General features: G+C 39.9%; 1 protein-coding gene across 4 annotated transcripts in view; it reads right to left on the bottom strand.

Moving 5' to 3' along the window:
- The window catches only part of KIF3A (kinesin family member 3A), a 108068-nt gene that overhangs the window by 27909 nt on the left and 62743 nt on the right, over window positions 1–17416 (bottom strand). The window contains exons 10-13 of one of the 4 annotated variants that reach the window (XM_040344630.1): window positions 10878–10943; window positions 5719–5727; window positions 4733–4889; window positions 550–730 (exon numbers count right to left, since the gene is read on the bottom strand). In XM_040344630.1, coding sequence (XP_040200564.1) covers window positions 550–730; window positions 4733–4889; window positions 5719–5727; window positions 10878–10943 — 413 coding nt within the window. The remainder of the gene's footprint in view (window positions 1–549; window positions 731–4732; window positions 4890–5718; window positions 5728–10877; window positions 10944–17416) is intronic. The other 3 variants (XM_040344631.1, XM_040344633.1, XM_040344634.1) reach the window with 3 other exon arrangements.

Here is a 17416-nt window from a genome sequence, read left to right as displayed (position 1 = left end):
AATAAGAAATGTTCACACTTTACTTGTAGCCCAGGGGCACTATAGCCATAGCTGTCTACTGTTGTATACCAAATGTTCATCAAAAGGCAATAACCCTACATGAAAACGTAGTTGCATTTGTCTAAAATTTATTTTGGCAACACCCAAAAATAGTACATTTTACTCTTGGCCCAACAGATAATTCAATAATTTGTTAGTGCAACAGGAGGGTAATATGTAATTGTACATTGTCGTATTTCCAATTCCAGTTTGACTATTTAGTTGTTTAAGTCGCTGTTCTCCAGATCAATATACATTTCACCAAAAAGGACTTTGAACACTAATTCTAACTAAAAGATATTTATGCTGTTCAGGACAAAATGGAGATCTCCCTCCCTTAGCATGGCAAGCGAGCTAAAAGCTTTGCTTCTTTCTAGGGGACATTCTCTGGCAACCATATTCTGTATATCTCTAAAGACATAAGGAGTGAAGCCAAGCAGGAGATAAAATTATTTTAGACCCAGATGGGATTGGACCCGAGATTGTTCATATTGAGTATAGACAACAAACCTCCTTCTCCTCTAGTTCCCTGCGAAGCTTCTCTGCTCTCCTTCTACGTTCTTCAAGTTCAGTATTTGATTCCTCTAAAAGCCGTTCTTGTTCCTCTGCTTTAGCCAGTAAATCCACCCCACCAACAATGACCTTCTTCTCCAAGGCAGAAAGTTTCTCTAGAAGGGACTGGTGTTCTTGTCTTAAAAGATAAAAAAAATGTATTTCTCTTTCTCAAATACATTTAAAACAAACATTCTGCACCTCAATTAGTCAAAGACATGACGGCTTGCAGATCCAACATGTTCAAGTGATAAAATAGAAGCACAGTAGTGGATTACCATCAGCTGTTACAGATTCCCTCAGCACATACCCCCAGGAAACCAAAGTCTAAAGCCTCGTACACACGATAGGATAGCCAGAGGACAACGGTCTGAAGGACCGTTTTCATCAGTCCAAACCGATCGTGTGTAGGCCCCATAGGTTATTTAAACTTAGGTCAAAAAAATGAGAACTTGCTTTAAAATTTAACCTATGGACTGGTAACCGATAGGTCAAAACTGATCGTTAGTATGCAAAAGCATTGGTTAAAAACCCGCGCATGCTCAGAATCAAGTCGACGCATGCTTGGAACCATTGAACTTCGTTTTTTTCAGCACATCGTTGTGTTTTACGTCACCGCGTTCTGACACGATCAGTTTTTTAACTGATGGTGTATACGCACGACGGACCATCAGTCAGCTTAATAGGTTAACCTAGGACAGCGGTCCTTCAGACCTTTGTCCTCTGGCTATCCTATCGTGTGTACAAGGCCTAAGAAAGTCTTGACTGCCTAATTTAACTATTACAAATTGCAATTGATTTTCAGTGCAAAACTATGTTGACATTTTATTTTATGCAATTTTGTATTCAGATGTGTAGGATTACATAAAAAAAATAAAAAATCTTATTTCCCATCAGTAACATAACTTTTTATAAATTACAGCCTTCTTTTTGACACCAGAAAATCTGACAGAAAGTAATTGATAATCTCTTTCTGAACAGTGAATTCCCTTACTTCCATGAACAAGAATGCTGGATATCAAGTCAAAGTGAGGTCAGAAACACTTACATGCAGATTTGTTAATGGTCAGTGACTCAAAATGTACCATAGCTTTTCAATGACAGGCAACAACTATTCATAGGAGGAAGTTGGCAATAGCAGCCTAAAAGGTTTTTAATAACAGTTGTAAGGGGTTAGCTCGGTAGCGGGGTGTGTGACCCCTTGGATGGGTTCACTACACACTGAATTTATACAGACAGGCAGTCGAAGACGGTTGAAAACAAAGATTTTGGTTTATTCTTCCATCTTGCTGGAAACAAGTGCAAGCATCCAAACAGCATAAACAAAATCAAACATAAAATAAACCCTGGCCACTTTGGGCGTCTACCTTCCACACAGGAACCTATCTATGGAGTCTGGCACAGCCTAAATCTTTTTGATTTTTATCACACAGAAAAATCAATCTCCACCTCACCTCCTCAGAAGACTTTCAGCTACTGCTCTCCTTCACTCAGAAAGCCTCAGGATGCAGCAAATCAGTGGTAATCCTCTGGATTACTTATAGAGGCCTTAATTGCCTCATTCTGAACAGCTGAGGTTTTCCAACGCCCTTAGACCTTTTCTGGCTACTTCTGCAGCAGACGCCTAATAACAATTGGTGTATTGTCTAAACAATGCAGAAGTGACAACACCCACAGATTTACCTGACTTCCTATCACACAGTATAACCTTCCTTACAAGTAAATAAAATGAATCAGTTAAGTTTTTTTTTTTTTATCTTTTGTTTTCATATATTATATAAATGGTGATCCTGCCTGTCCATGGGCCTTAATCTTCCTGGTTGACAATGTTTTGTGGCTTGCAGCGTACTTACTGCATCACTGTTACCCTGAGTGGTCACTGTAGTTATTTGAACTACAGGGCAGCATCGTTATGTATGCAGAGGAGGAGGGATATCAGCATTGTTACTAATAAATCTTCCCTCCCACTGCCAGGACATGTATTCAATGGGGAAATCTGCATCTGGAGGAAGTGACACAGCGCCCTCTTGGATCCTTTCTCCCAGTTTTAGCACAGTGAAGAGTTCAGCAGTCCCTGTGATGTGATTACAGGGACAAAGGAGGGGATTTCTTCACTAGTAGGGAAAGGTAAGAAATAAAAAAAAATATGAGTGACTGCCTATACATAGGAAGGGGGAAATCCATAAAAATATGTTGTACCAGAGAAAGATTTTAATGTTACCGACATTTCAGGTCAGTTAGACGAATTGGTCTGGCGTTTCTCTTATTTACTTTTTTTTTTTTTTTTAAAACATAATCTGTACCATCAGGGTCCACAGAAGAATGTGACTATTTACACCCAAGTGTCACAGCCACAAATGTGAGTAATTCACAAAAAATTTAAGTGAAAACAGAAATAGTTTGCAAGTGTTCAACTCCAGCCTTTACCAAGTGATTGGAAACCACCCTCTGTGTTACAACCATCCCCCCCCCCCCTTACAGCCAGCCCATTCACAAAGTGTAGCGTGCTTCGCGTATACGCAGTAGGAAACCAGCTACCTTAATCAAGCACCTGATACATGACTGAAAAATCAGCTAGGATGAGGACACTGCTGGATTCCTAGGCAGGTATGTGCCCTAGCATTAAAAGTCAGCAGCTTCACGATTTGTAGCTGCCGATTTACAGATTTTATTTTTTGGGAGGTGGAGTCGGCAGCTCCTCTTTACGTGTGGACTTTGACTAGGCCACTCCAAAACCTTGATTTTGTTTTTTTTAGCCATTCAGAGTTGGACTTGCTGGTCTGTTTTGGATCATTGTCCTGCTGTATAACCCAAGTACGCTTGAGGTCAGGAACTGATGGCCTGACATTCTCTATATTTACTCCGGTTAGCTGTGTAATATTTGTTTGATTATCTGAATCACTTAAAAAAATTTAAATAAATAAAAATCAGGAAGGGGGTAAATACATAGAAATATATATGTGTGTGTGTGTGTGTGTGTGTGTGTGTGTGTGTGTGTGTGTGTGTGTGTGTGTGTGTGTGTATATATATATATATATATATATATATATATATATATATATATATATATATATATATATATATATATATATATATATATATATATATATATATATATATATATATATATATTTATTTATTTCTATATGCTTACAATTATGCACTACAAGCCAGACAAGTCCACAAAAAAAAACAGACTGTACAACATTAGACTTTTAAATACTGACAACTTTATTGATCTGAGCAAACGTTCAAGGATTGCCAGTCTTGGACTTCCTACTCTAGTTGTCAGTGCTCAAACTTTTCCTGCTTTTCTTTTTCCTGAACTTGTTTAGCTTATTCTGAATGTCTGGGTAATGAATAGGGAATACAAATTTAGTTTTTTTTAAGAACCCTTTCACACAAGTGTTCGGTCTAGATCTGCGCTTCAGTTTTTTCTTTCTATACATACATAAATCCAAGTCGGTTTATGTCTGTAGAATTTAAGCGATCTGAATGGAAGTTCTCCTTTCCCCCTCCCTGCAATCTTCTAGGACATGTCACAGGTCCCAGAAGACTGCAGAGCCATTCACAAAGCACAGCGTGGCTCGCACATGCGCAGTGGGAAGCTGGTTGTGAAGCCGCAAGCTGTCGCAGCCAGCTGACCAGAGATAAGATGCTGGCACCAGGAACCTGAAGGCTAGTAAAGACCTAGCCTTCAGGATGGCGCCTTTACAAGTGGACAGGTAAGATATTGGATTTGTAGCTGCTGACTTCATTTTTTGTTACACAGTGTTACACAGTGGAGAACCGCTTAAAAAAGGTACTAAAACGTTTTCACAAACAATGAGAGTTTTAAACAATCCAAAGCTATCCAAGCATTGGAATAATCGTTTATACAAACAACTTTGGCAGAGGCTTCATGAATATACAAAACATTGTAAAAATGTTGTTTGTCCTTAACATTTGATTTTGGTATGAATGAAATTTCCCAAACGAAAACCACATACACTGTTAGAAATTTGTTTGTCCAGACAAATTTTCCATCCTGCTCCTTCTAATTTTCTAATCAGTAGAGTCTAAAATGAACATCGATATGACACCACTCATCCCTTCAGTTTTTTTGGATGAGACCTACAACCGTAAAATAGGAAATACTTACTGTGCTTTTAGCAGGTCTTTCTCTCTCTTCTCCAGTTCTGCTCTTGCTTTATTTCTTTCTTCTTCCTCCATATCAAGTTTTGCTTCGAGAGCCTTCCTTTCTTCATCGATTCGTGCTTGCATCTCTGCCATTTTATCAGGGGATACCTTTTTCTTGCCTATAAATATATGGCCAATTAATATGACAAATGCAGCAAAGCCATGCTGCTGAACTAAACCACCATCCAGAATTCCAAACACGTAAAACACAAAGCTTGTATTTGAATGGTTTCACATTCAATACAAAGTTATACAACCCCTACATATTAATAGCTATTTTTGCAGAGTATATTAACCAAAGGGAATACTAATCTGATTATCTCAGTTCTTTGCTAGAAGACCGTGTACAATCCAATATATGTTGTATGAATTGTAAAGTGTAATAAAAGAAAACGTAAATATGATAATGACTTGATGGAATAGGTCTGATTTGTAAAGTTAAAAAACAACTATGCTGCCCATATTAATCAGAGATTTAACACAGGGTAAACATTTGTTACCAAGGGCAAGACAACCCCTTTGCTTCCAATAGGCTTTAGAAATCTGTACAAATATGAAATGTACAGTACATTACAAGGGGCAGAATTAGCCATGGCTAGGAGCAGGAAAACAAAAAATGTTGTTATATGCAACTGCAGTTTCATTTTCTGCAAGCTTTTAAGAATGTCTTTGTCAGACAGGTTGATAATAGATTGACAATTTTTGATAACTTTACACAAATTTAGTTAGTTGAAATTCAGTTATGTGTTAGCATGCCAGCATTCATTTAATAATATATAGTACTGTTGGTAAGAAAACTATGAATCCAACATCACGGCAACCTCAAAACACACTTTGGAGAAGCACTTGCATTAAAGTCCTAAATCAATGTGAACTGGGCAGATCAGTACCTGCAACAGACCACCATATATCACTTAGAAAGGCTGAGCTCAAACCCATCACACCAACCTGTTGGTTCTTGCGTTATCAAGCAGTAGCAATTAAATCACAGATGAGCAGCAGTGAAGAGAGAAAAAAAAACATGGAAGTTATATTACTCTTACAAAAACTTAAACCTGGTCACTGGCGGATTTTGATGAATTAGGCTGAGATTTTGGAAAACTGAAGAAGCAAGGTAATATATTAAATAAAAGGAGTGTATTTATTAAAAATAAATAAAAATCAAGCACATTTTCCCAGTAATGGTGCAGATGGGGCAAAAAAACAAACAGTTATTAGACTATTTCCTGTGCTGGTTTAACGATTAGAGACTTATATGCTACTTTGTGACAGCAAGTGGCCAAATGCAGTATATTCTATTTTAAAGTAGAACAGTATAGGCAAAACTTTTTTTTTTTTACATGTTTAATAGAGTAAGGAAAGGTTATAACCCCTGACAGTTTTTTTCATTTTTTTCACCATGTGTCCCATTGAGGAGATTTCCCCTCACTTCCTGTCCCATAGCCAAACAGGAAGTGAGAGGAAATCCCTGCAAATTAAGGGAATTCCTTGGGGACCCCCAGGTCACCAGAACTAGTGTCCCCATTAGATGATTTCCATTTCCCTTCTCCATTATGTTTCTGGGACAACCCAAAATTTGGGATTTTCTTTTCACTTTCAATGATAATGATAAACAGGACAAATAGAGGGTGACTCGCCCTTACGGGGGGGGGGGGCACCGACAGCAATAAAAGCTGACAGGGGTTCTAATCTGTCTCCCTTCTATCCAAAATGAAACAAAAAAAAAAAAAAAAAGTTTTGCCTTTAGTTATACTTTAACATTAATTTTTGCCCCATTCACACAAATGTAAATGCCTTTCTCTGGGCAAATTGCGATGCAATTAAAAAAAAAACATCCCTTAAAGCGGGAGTTCACCCGAAAAAAAAAATTTAACATTAGATTGAGGCTCGTTTTGTCAAGGGGTATCGGGTGTTTTTTTTTTAAAATCGAAGCAGAACTTACCATTTTAGAGATAGATCTTCTCTGTCGCTTCCGGGTATGGTCTTCGGTACTGGGCGTTCCTGTTTGATTGACAGGCTTCCGACGGTCGCATACATCGCGTCACGAGTAGCCGAACGTCGGTGCGGCTCTATACGGCGCCTGCGCACCGACGTTCGGCTACTTTCGGAAAATCGTGACGCGATGTATGCGACCATCGGAAGCCTGTCGGAAGCCTGTCAATCAAATAGGAACGCCCAGTCCCGCAGCCCATACCCGGAAGCGGCGGAGAAGATCGCTCTCTAAAACGGTAAGTACTGCTTCTATTTTTAAAAAGAACACCAGATTCCCCTAGACAAAACGAGCCTCAATCTAATGTTAAAAATTAAGTTTTTGGGTAAACCTCCACTTTAAGGTTTAAAAACCCATTAATTTTTGGTATCATGGAAATCACACATAAGCAACATGCAGCCTTAACAAGAATTAGCACTACTTAAGTACAGTTCCTAAGTGTAGTATCACTGTGGTAATAACCAATTAATGGTATACATTGAATTAGAATTCAGCACAATGAGTTACTGAGATAAAGAACAAGAACGCTTTGTGGTGATAACATAGGTATGACATCTTTTAAATAAGAAACAGGGTAGCTGTGAGCCTCCTCGCCCCCCCCCCCCCCCAACTTGAGTAAACAGCTTGGTAAGGCAGGTTAAAAAAAATCCTGCAATGGCGGGTTGTAGGAAGGACATTTGCACTATTCCCACATCAACAGTCAGTGCTGACAGGGAATCCCTCATGCCAAGCCATTGTCTGCTCCCAGCAGGGGGACGGGCAGGGGGAAGGTGTCCCTTGCCGGGAGAAGACAGTGATTATCGCTAGTGGCTGGACACTTCAAAATAACTTTGGAGTAGCAGAAACTATTTTTCTGGCCATTACCTAGCAGGTAACTAATAAACAAGAATTTGCTAAAGCTGTAAATAACAAACTAAATGTTTTATCATCAGGAAGTCTGTAACAGAACACTGCAGTATTTCAGATCTCGCTTACCATTCTCAATGTCTGTTAACAATAAACATCTGCCAAGATTATGAGCCCATCATAAAACTGTAAACCATTTTAGGTTTGCCACACTCTGAACCTCAGGGTGTTCAAGTCCTGAGGTCCAGCAGAGTTACTTGCAAAATCTTAAACAATATTATTTTTTCTTTTACTCAGCCAGACGCACTTTAAAGTGGAGTTCCAGTCATTTGTTTATTAACCACTTAAAGACCGCCCACCGCATATATACTGTGGAAGGGTGTCTCTATTGCGTAAAACAACGTACCTGTACGTCATTTTGTGCAATAGATACACCCGCAATCGCTTCACAGAGAGGCAGAACGGGGCTGAAGTGGTTAAAAGTCAGCCGCTCCCTGCTGGGGGTGCCTGAGGCTGGAGACAGACCCTCCTCTCGAAGGTTTACTTGACCTACAATATTGTTTGTTTATTGAGGATAACTAATGTAAACTCTGCAATGTTGACATTTATTGTGATTTCTGTGGCGTTGTTTTACCGCCACTAGACGATCTTGTTTTCTCTCATATTTCTTTTGTTGCCCAATGCTTGATTGAGCGATTTTGTCTGTAAAGGTGAAAAACGTAATAAAAAACTTATTGTTGAAAAGTCAGCAGCTCCAAAAAGTGTAGCTGCTGACTTTTAACAAACAGCAACTCACCTGTCCCACAGTCCAGTGGTGTACTCACCACAGCCATGTTCTCCTTGTATCCTCCCTTGGTGGTGCCTGCATCTCTACTTTAGGCACCCTTGCGACTTCACAGCTAGGTGGCCACTGCGCAGGCGCTGCGGTCTGACTGGCACCGAAGTCTTCTAGGAACTGTCATATGTCTCAGAAGACTTCAGGAGGGAGAGCTTCTGCTTCCGGTCGCCTAGGCGGAAGTGGGAGCAGGTAGCTGTTAAATTCAGGTATCTGCTCCCCTCTCCTACCCAAAAGCTCCATTCTACAGGAGGCGGGGCGAAGGCCCTAAAGCGGAAGTTCCACTTTTGGGTGAAACTCACTATCTAAACTCCAGACATATAACACATTACATTTGTGTAATCCTTAAAACGTGCTTAACCTATTGCCTCCCATGTAACGCATATGTGTTGTGACAAAATGGGTGAGATTTAATGCCCACACAGGCTCCTACGTAATTACCAGGTTGTTTGCACTGCAATTCTATTATTAGGATTAGAGGCATAAATCCGATATCAGATACCATAGCAGCAATAAAGGCAAGCAGATCTTTCTACATACAATCTAATTAAAAAAGTAAACACGTTTTAAATTCTTCACAGACACATGTGAGTCAAAATAAAAAATTAATAAACAAATAAAAATAAAAAAAATTAGCACAAGCACCCATGTAAGCAAACCCTATAAATGCATGAGACTAACGGGAAGATGCATTTAGCATTTACAGAACTCCTGGATGAATCCCAAAATCCTTTATTGATGGAGTGTTTTATATTCTATGATACACCAAAATTGACCTAGCTACACACAGTAAAACTGTTTCAGGCTTAGTTTGTCAGGTCAACAAACTCTACAGTTGCGTAGTGTAATGGTCTTGCTAGATATCATTTGAATGCTTTGTTTAGGTAAGCATTCACACTGCATAGTTGATGAAATATCAAATCTGAAACAAAATGTGTGCGTGGCAAGCGTTCGACACTGACTGTATCCACTTTCACACTAATTTACAAAAAACTATGCACTTTAAAAACAGTGTAACTGAGGTTCTTAGTCATTGTTGTGTCACATGAGAATGTCAGTGTTCAGACTATATGCATGTTTAAAGCTGAACTCCAGCAATTATTTATATTGCACACTTATGTCGGAGCTCAACACAATCCAAGTATACTTCTAAAGGGATGGAAAACACTGTAGTAGTTGGTGTTACTGCAGTATTGGCCAGAATACTCCGGGACCTGATCAGCTTCTCCACTTCATACTGACCACAGGGATTGATACACTCGGCAGCACCATCATTCATTGAACTCTTTGCATTTTTTATTTTTTTTATGAATACAAGGTGTTCTCCAATTGGACAAGGTGAAGATCATGAGATTACCACCCCTTTTTTTCACCACCTCGCCCAATCAGTTAATGGTGACAGTGCCACATGAGCACACCTCTGTGCTCAGTGTGCAACGGGGCAGCCATTTGCACAGAACCTAGAAGATTGTGGATATCAATGCAGAAGCGCCTACTAAAACCGTGATTTTCAGCTCCCCCAGCAATCCACCAGGTATGAGAAATGCATAATTGCATTGTGTCAAGCTGGACCAATGTAAATAATTCCTGGAGTTCAGATTTAAGGTCTCTTGTTCACAGTTATAGAAGAGGCCTGATGCAAGGGAGAAGATCTCCTAAAAGGTCAACTACAAAATAACCTATTCTATAGGCTGGTCCTCTGAGCATGTCCGATATACTTCAAGGCCTTTGCCATAGAATTTTCTTGGTGATTGTTTTACAAGGTAGTTACCAGGTTTTTTCTCAAACTCCACCAATTGGTTAAGCTTAGGAACAACATGCAGAATATGATAACACGTGTACAAAACCAATTTGTACACACATGCTGGGGCCAATTTAGACGAGTGACAAAGGCGATTCAGTTCGCATGTGTTGCGCTATATAAGTTTCTCACTCACTCACCTACCAGCATCACTTTGGAGTGTGGGGAAAAAAAAACAAGTACCCAGAGGTAACTCGCGCAAACACAGGGAGAACATGCAAACTCCAGGCAGACCGTGTCCTGGCCAAAATTCAGACTAAGGACCCCACTGCTGGAAGGCATAAGTTCTACCTATGGAGCCATTGTGATGCAAACCAATACATTCAGTTTCATTAAATATTTTACTGTAAATATAGAGCTGCAAGACCACAAAAGACACAAAAATGGTAAGTAAAAATTTGCTTCTTCAAAGAAAAGCTATTTAGGGTGGGAATATGATCTGAGAGCAAATAATTCCACAGCAGAGCATTTACAAAGTGTCAGGATATGAAAAAAACTAAACGCAGTAAAGATGAAAGCATGCATTGGGGTTTCATCATCCATATTGCTTCAATAACAGGTAGCAGGTAGCAGTGCAGCAACTGAATGGGGAACACAGAGCATGTTCAAGCATTAGCTCAGGAGCTGCCACTCACTAGGTAACTTCTTATCCACTGGTCTCTCTATCACTGTGGAGTCTGAGTTGCTACTGCTGCTACTGCCTGGAAAGGAAAAAAAAAAAAGATGGCCCCAAAAGACATAATGGAACAAAATTCATGGCAAAACAAATGTCAAACACAGCAAATGTACACTAAAAACCTGATCATCTGCATGCATTTTACCAAAATGCACAAGCTGGAACTAAACAAAGATCCTCTTAACCTCTTTTTACCCATTCCAAAAAGAAGAAAAAAACTGACAACGTGTGAGCAGAAGTTTGGCTTTTGGTAGTACATTTAACACTCCCATCTTCCAGACTGACAATGCTGCTGTCTGCTGTGCTGACAATGCTGCTGTCTGCTGTGTCCCCTGTGCTCCTTCATCCTGAGTGGGGACAGTTCTAATACAGGTGGCATGTTACTAACCAGATCACTAGGTGAAAACAGAGGGGAGAAAAGCCAAGAAAATAAAAATGATGATCTAATCTAATAATTTTTTGATTTGAGGTTTATTGCCGCTTTAACAATATCCCCAATGTCACTTGCATTTTAAGAGCACCTCAAATCAAATAAATAAAAACAATTTTACAAAAAACGGTTAGGCCCCTTTCACACATTTCATCAGTTCATCCGTTTCTTCTTTGAAAAAACATGACTGAAGTTTACATCAGTTTTTCATCAGCTGCTCATCAGTTTTTTTTTTTTTTCACATCCACTTCCAATGAAAAAACGGATGCAAAAACAGACTGTACAGATGTGGATGTAAACTGATGGATGACATTCGTTTTTCCATAAAGATGCACTGATGTCCATTTTTCATCCGTCAAGAAATGAAAGAAAAAACCGACAAACAATCCTCATGTGTGAAATGGGCATAAGCTGCCCATAAATAGATTCAAATTCAGACCGGACAAATTTCAATCCATTTATGGCCGTTCCTGCATGACAGATCGACTTCTGTCAAATGGGACTGTTGGAAAAGTTTAATCAAATGGCTGCTTGCAGCCAATTAGCTGCCGATCAGTGTATTCTGACCGGAGAGGAGTGCTCCTGTCAGAATACAAATCACACAGCAAAGAGGATTCATCCTTCCTCCCCACATGGAGGACACTGCCCAAAAATAGGTTTGCCTAGCTTGTAGCACCATACTCAAAAAGACTTGAGGCTGCAATTGGTGCCAAAGGTGCTTCAAAAAAAAGAGTAGTGTGCAAAGACTGTGAATACTTATGTACATGCGATTTTGTTTGTAAAATTTTAAGAAAAAAAATGAATTGAATAATTAAATCCATTTTGGAATAAGGCTGTAGCAAAAAAATATGTGGAAAAAAGAGAAAGCGCTGGGAATACGTTCCGGATGCACTGTAGTGTATACTTTAAGGCTGGGTTCACACCAAAAATGCGTGTGTTAATGTGCGTTAGTCTGAGGTAAGTATTTCACATCAAATGACTGAACTGCAAACTGTAGAACAATACACCTAAAATGCACCACATGACTTGACTATGCAACCCAATGCACTATTATGAATTATCAGAGATGAGCTGAACAACCCCCGGTTCGGTTCGAACCGAACCGGGGCCTGGTATGGAATTTGGGGGGACCCCCACGCATTGTTTTAAATTTTGGTTTGGGGTTCACCTTAATATTCATACCAGACCCAAAGGGCCTGGTAATGGATGGGAGGGGACCCATGCTGTTTTTTTCACTTATCTGTCATTATAGCCGCGAGTAGTTTTAAATGACTTTTGTTGTCATTTTGTGCAGGTACTGTTCTAAACAAGGGGGGAAATGTGCTAGTTTACAGGCATAATATAAACACCCCCCAGGTACGAAATGTAAGGGAATATTTCACTTTAATTGTTTCACTTTAAGCATTTTTAAATCATTTTTTTGCATTGATACATGTCCCCTGGGGCAGGACCCATGTCCCCTGGGGCAGGACCCATGTCCCCTGGGGCAGGACCCATGTCCCCTGGGGCAGGACCCATGTCCCCTGGGGCAGGACCCATGTCCCCTGGGGCAGGACCCATGTCCCAAAACACTTTTTATGACAATAACTTACACACTAACCTTTAAAATTAGCACTTTTGATTTCTCCCATAGACTTTTAAAGGGTGTTCCGCGGCTTTCGAATTTGCCACAACACCCCAAATTGTTCGCTATTTAGCGAACACCCGATGTTCAAGTCGAACATGGGGCTCATCCCTATTATGCGGTTGTGCATCCCTACTACACCATATAATAGTGAAATAGTGCTTGACTTTATTGTGAACACATTGACATTTGAATCAATAAATCTCAGATGAAAAAAGTCCTGTTTGAAAGGACATGTGTAAATATAAAAAAACGTAGTCCCAAACACCTTTTCCCCTGATAACTCTTACATAAGTAAATGTCCCTTCCTAGGGGTAGATTTCCTCCCTTCCTGTTGTCTCCTATTTGTAAGTATGAGTCCGATGTTTGTAACTCAGGGATTGCCTGTAAAGTTTTAAATTATTCGAAATATCCCCTTTAAAAAAGGTCCCCTTTTAAGTTATACTGCCCATCTTATTTGTGTACTTTGCATTGTATAGAAACAAATGATCTTAGGCAAGGCAATTTTTTTTTTATTATGCAAGTGCACATTTTTGAATGTTTTTAAGTTGTTTGAATAAAGAATATTGCACAAAAGGTCTTCTACCTTTGCTGCTCATTTTTGGCATGCTCAGCATGGTTCTAGAGGAGTAGGTGAATCAGTTTGCAGGAACCTAATTGGGATAGTGAGAAAGGACCAACCTGGAAAGTTACCTGAAAGAATTGTACAAATATGTTCTGGACACACTTATTCAATTAAGGAGTCACAACGTTTCTGGTGAGTGTGAACTTTGGGTGGGAGCACATTGTGGCGTCATGGAAGAGGTGTTCTGTAATTTACAGTACACATTTTAAATGGAAAACACTATTTTAAGAGCACAGGATTTATTAAAGACTGTTTAATTAAATGGACACTGTTTGAAGAAAGTTTATATTTTATTTCCGATTATTTTTAGTTTAATACTAAAGCGCTGATAATTTTAGATGGTCACAAAAGCATATTCATCACGTTTATGGTAATTTCCATTGTTTATAGTGTTTAACCACTTAAGACCCGGACCAAAATGCAGGTAAAGGACCAGGCCCCTTTTTGCAATTCGGCACTGCGTCGCTTTAACTGACAATTGCGCGGTCGTGCGACGTGGCTCCCAAACAAAATTGGCATCCTTTTTTTCCCCACAAATAGAGGTTTCTTTAGGGGGCATTTGATCACCTCTGCGGTTTTTATTTTTTGCGCTATAAACAAAAATAAAGCGTCAATTTTAAAAAAAATTCTATATTTTTTACTTGTTGCTATAATAAATATCCCCCAAAAATATATAAAAAAAAATATTTTTTTCCTCAGTTTAGGCCGATACATATTCTACCTATTTTTGGTATAAAAAAAAAAAAAAAAAATCGCAATAAGCGTTTATCGATTGGTTTACGCAAAATTTATAGCATTTTTACTACTAATGGCGGCGATCAGCGATTTTTTTCGTGACTGCGACATTATGGCGGACACATCGGACAATATTGACACATTTTTGGGACCATTGTCATTTTCACAGCAAAAAATGCATTAAAAATGCATTGTTTACTGTGAAAATTACAATTGCAGTTTGGGAGTTAACGACAAGAGGGCGCTGAAGGGGTTAAGTGTGACCTCATCTGTGTTTCTAACTGTAGGGGGGTGTGGCTGTAGGTCTGACGTCATTGATTGTGTTTCCCTATAAAAGGGAACACGCGATCGATGACGGCGCCACAGTGAAGAACGGGGAAGCTGTGTTTACACACAGCTCTCCCCGTTCTTCAGCTCCGGGGACCAATTGCGGGACTCCAGCGGCGATCGGGGCCACGATTCCCGCGGCCGTGGTCACGGAGCTTTGGACCGGGTCGAGGGGGCGCGCACCCGCGACCCACGGCTGGGCATTTAACAATCACGTACAGGTATGTGATTGTGCCCAGCTGTGCCATTCTGCCGACGTATATCGGTGTTAGGCGGTCCTTAAGTGGTTAAGAGGGTTGCACTTTAACATAAAAAAAAAAATGCACAGTTTGGGTAAGTAGCTTTTTAAATACTTTATAAATGTTTCCCCTTGGAAAGCACAGGATATTATTGCTATACATTAGACCAAAATCTCACCTAGGAGCAGCAAATGATGGGAAAAATGTTAGATATTATTAAGATCACATCAATTTGTTTTAGTCACATCAAATTTTCTCAGATCAAATCGATTTACACTGAAAAATAAATGATTTAATCAGCAGACCAATATGGTTTCATTAAAACTGAAACTTCGGTTTCATGATAAAATTAAGATGAGATAAAGTAAGAAGACAAAAGTTATGGTGCAGAATTTTCACAGCTAGCGGCATCTCCTAGTCTGCACACAAATACTTTAGAACATTATATGTCCAAACAAATGATATGGTGATTTATCTACATTTGGTATCCGTTACATAATTAAACAATATAGAATCAATGTTTGTAATATCATTTTGCTTTAGGTAAGGTGGGCATACAACACACAGTTCTGACACACTCTTCTTCCACCACCAATGTAACATTGCAATGTGATTCCCCAGAGAGTAACACTGAACTATCAGTAAAACTATAAAAAGGGGCTTTCCACAGCTAAAATATATATATAAAAAAAAAAAAAAAAAAGCATTACTGGCCATGTAAACAGTATTAACAAGATACTGCCATCTAGGGGAGCGGATGTGCTGTTTTTTTTTTCTCATTACAGAAAAAAAACAATTCTAAAAAAGGTTCCAAAAAGTTGGTAGGAGAAAGCTAAACAGCTCCTAGGAGCCCGAAAAAATCTGTGGCAATTATGAGAAGTAGGGTTGTCCCGATACCACTTTTTTAGGACCGAGTACAAGTACCGATACTTTTTTTCATGTAGTCGCCGATACCGAATACCGATACTTTTTTTAAATGTCATGTGACAGTTTTCAAACCACAATACAGACTAAGGATATTTTCTTTAGAATTATGAAGAACTCTAACTCAAGACATTATAAAAGAATAAAAATGAGTAAAAATGAATAAAAATGTTTTATTTGCTTGTCACGCAGTAGTAAAAAACTCAAAGAATTTTCATAGAACATGTTGATAAATACAAAAAAAGTATTCTATTTAGGTATCGGGAGCATTTGCGCGAGTACGAGTACTCCCGCAAATACTCGGTATCGGTCCCGATACCGATACTAGTATCGGTATCTGGACAACCCTAATGAGAAGTGTAAAGTTATTATTTTGTTTAAAAAAAAAAAAAAAAAAATCAACATGTTATACTTGCCTGCTCTGCAATTTACACAGAGCAGCCTGGAACTTCCTCTTCTTGGGTCACTCTTCACTGCTCCTGGCCCCTCCCTCCTGTCGAGTGCCCCACAGCAAGAAGCTTGCTAGGGGGACACCCTAACCGAGTGTCTATTCAGACACTGAGCCCCGACCTGGACCCACCCCCTCACTCCCGATTGGCTAACTGACTTTGATTGACAGCTGAGGGAGCCAATGGTGCCGCTGCTGTGTCTCAGCCAATCAGGAGGAGAGTCCCGGGCGGCTAAGACACTTGTGGACAACGCTGGAGAGAGATGGGGCTCGGGTAAGTAATTAACGGATTGCTGGGAGGCTGCTACACACAGAAGTTTTTTTTATCTTAATGCATAAAACGCATTATGATAAAAAACCTTTTGCCTTTACAACTCCTTTAACTCCTTGCCGACCAGTCGCCGTCATTATACTGAGGCAGGTCGGCACGATCCCACGAGCCGTCGTAGCTCTATGCCGATGCATTTGGCCAGCGGTCGCGATGACCACCAGCCACGCGCGATCGCGGGCACATGAGGCAATACAGGTGTGTGTGTGTTCCCAGTTCTGGGAGGGAGGGGGAGAGGGAGAGATCTTGAGTTCCTATAAGCTGGGAACCACGATCTGTCATCTCCTATAGCGAGTCCCCTCCCCCCACAGTTAGAACACACACTAGGAACACACAGTTAACCCCTTGACCGTCCCCTAGTGTTAACCCCTTCCCTGCCAGTGAAATTTACACAGTAACAGTGCATTTTTATAGCACTGTTCGCTGTAAAATTGTCAATGGTCCCAATGTGTCAAAAGTGTCCGATCTGTCCGCCATAATGTCGTTGTCACGATAAAAATCGCAGATCACCGCCATTACTAGTAAAAAAAAAAAAAAATGCTATAAATCTATCCCCTATTTTGTAGACACTATGGGCCAGATTCACAAAGGGGATACGACGGCGTATCTCCTGATACGCCGTCGTATCTCTGTTTCTATCTATGCGACTGATTCATAGAATCAGTTACGCATAGATATCCATAAGATCCGACAGGTGTAATTGTTTTACACTGTCGGATCTTAGGATGCAGTACCGCGGCCGCCGCTGGGGGGAGTTTGCGTCGTAAACCAGCGTTGGGTATGCAAATTAGGAGTTACGGCGATCCACGACGGATTTT

Source organism: Rana temporaria, chromosome 3 (genome assembly GCF_905171775.1).
Source record: "Rana temporaria chromosome 3, aRanTem1.1, whole genome shotgun sequence".
Lineage (NCBI taxonomy): Eukaryota > Metazoa > Chordata > Amphibia > Anura > Ranidae > Rana > Rana temporaria.
Note: the sequence above shows the minus strand (reverse complement) of the source record. Positions and strands in the feature narration are given on the sequence as shown.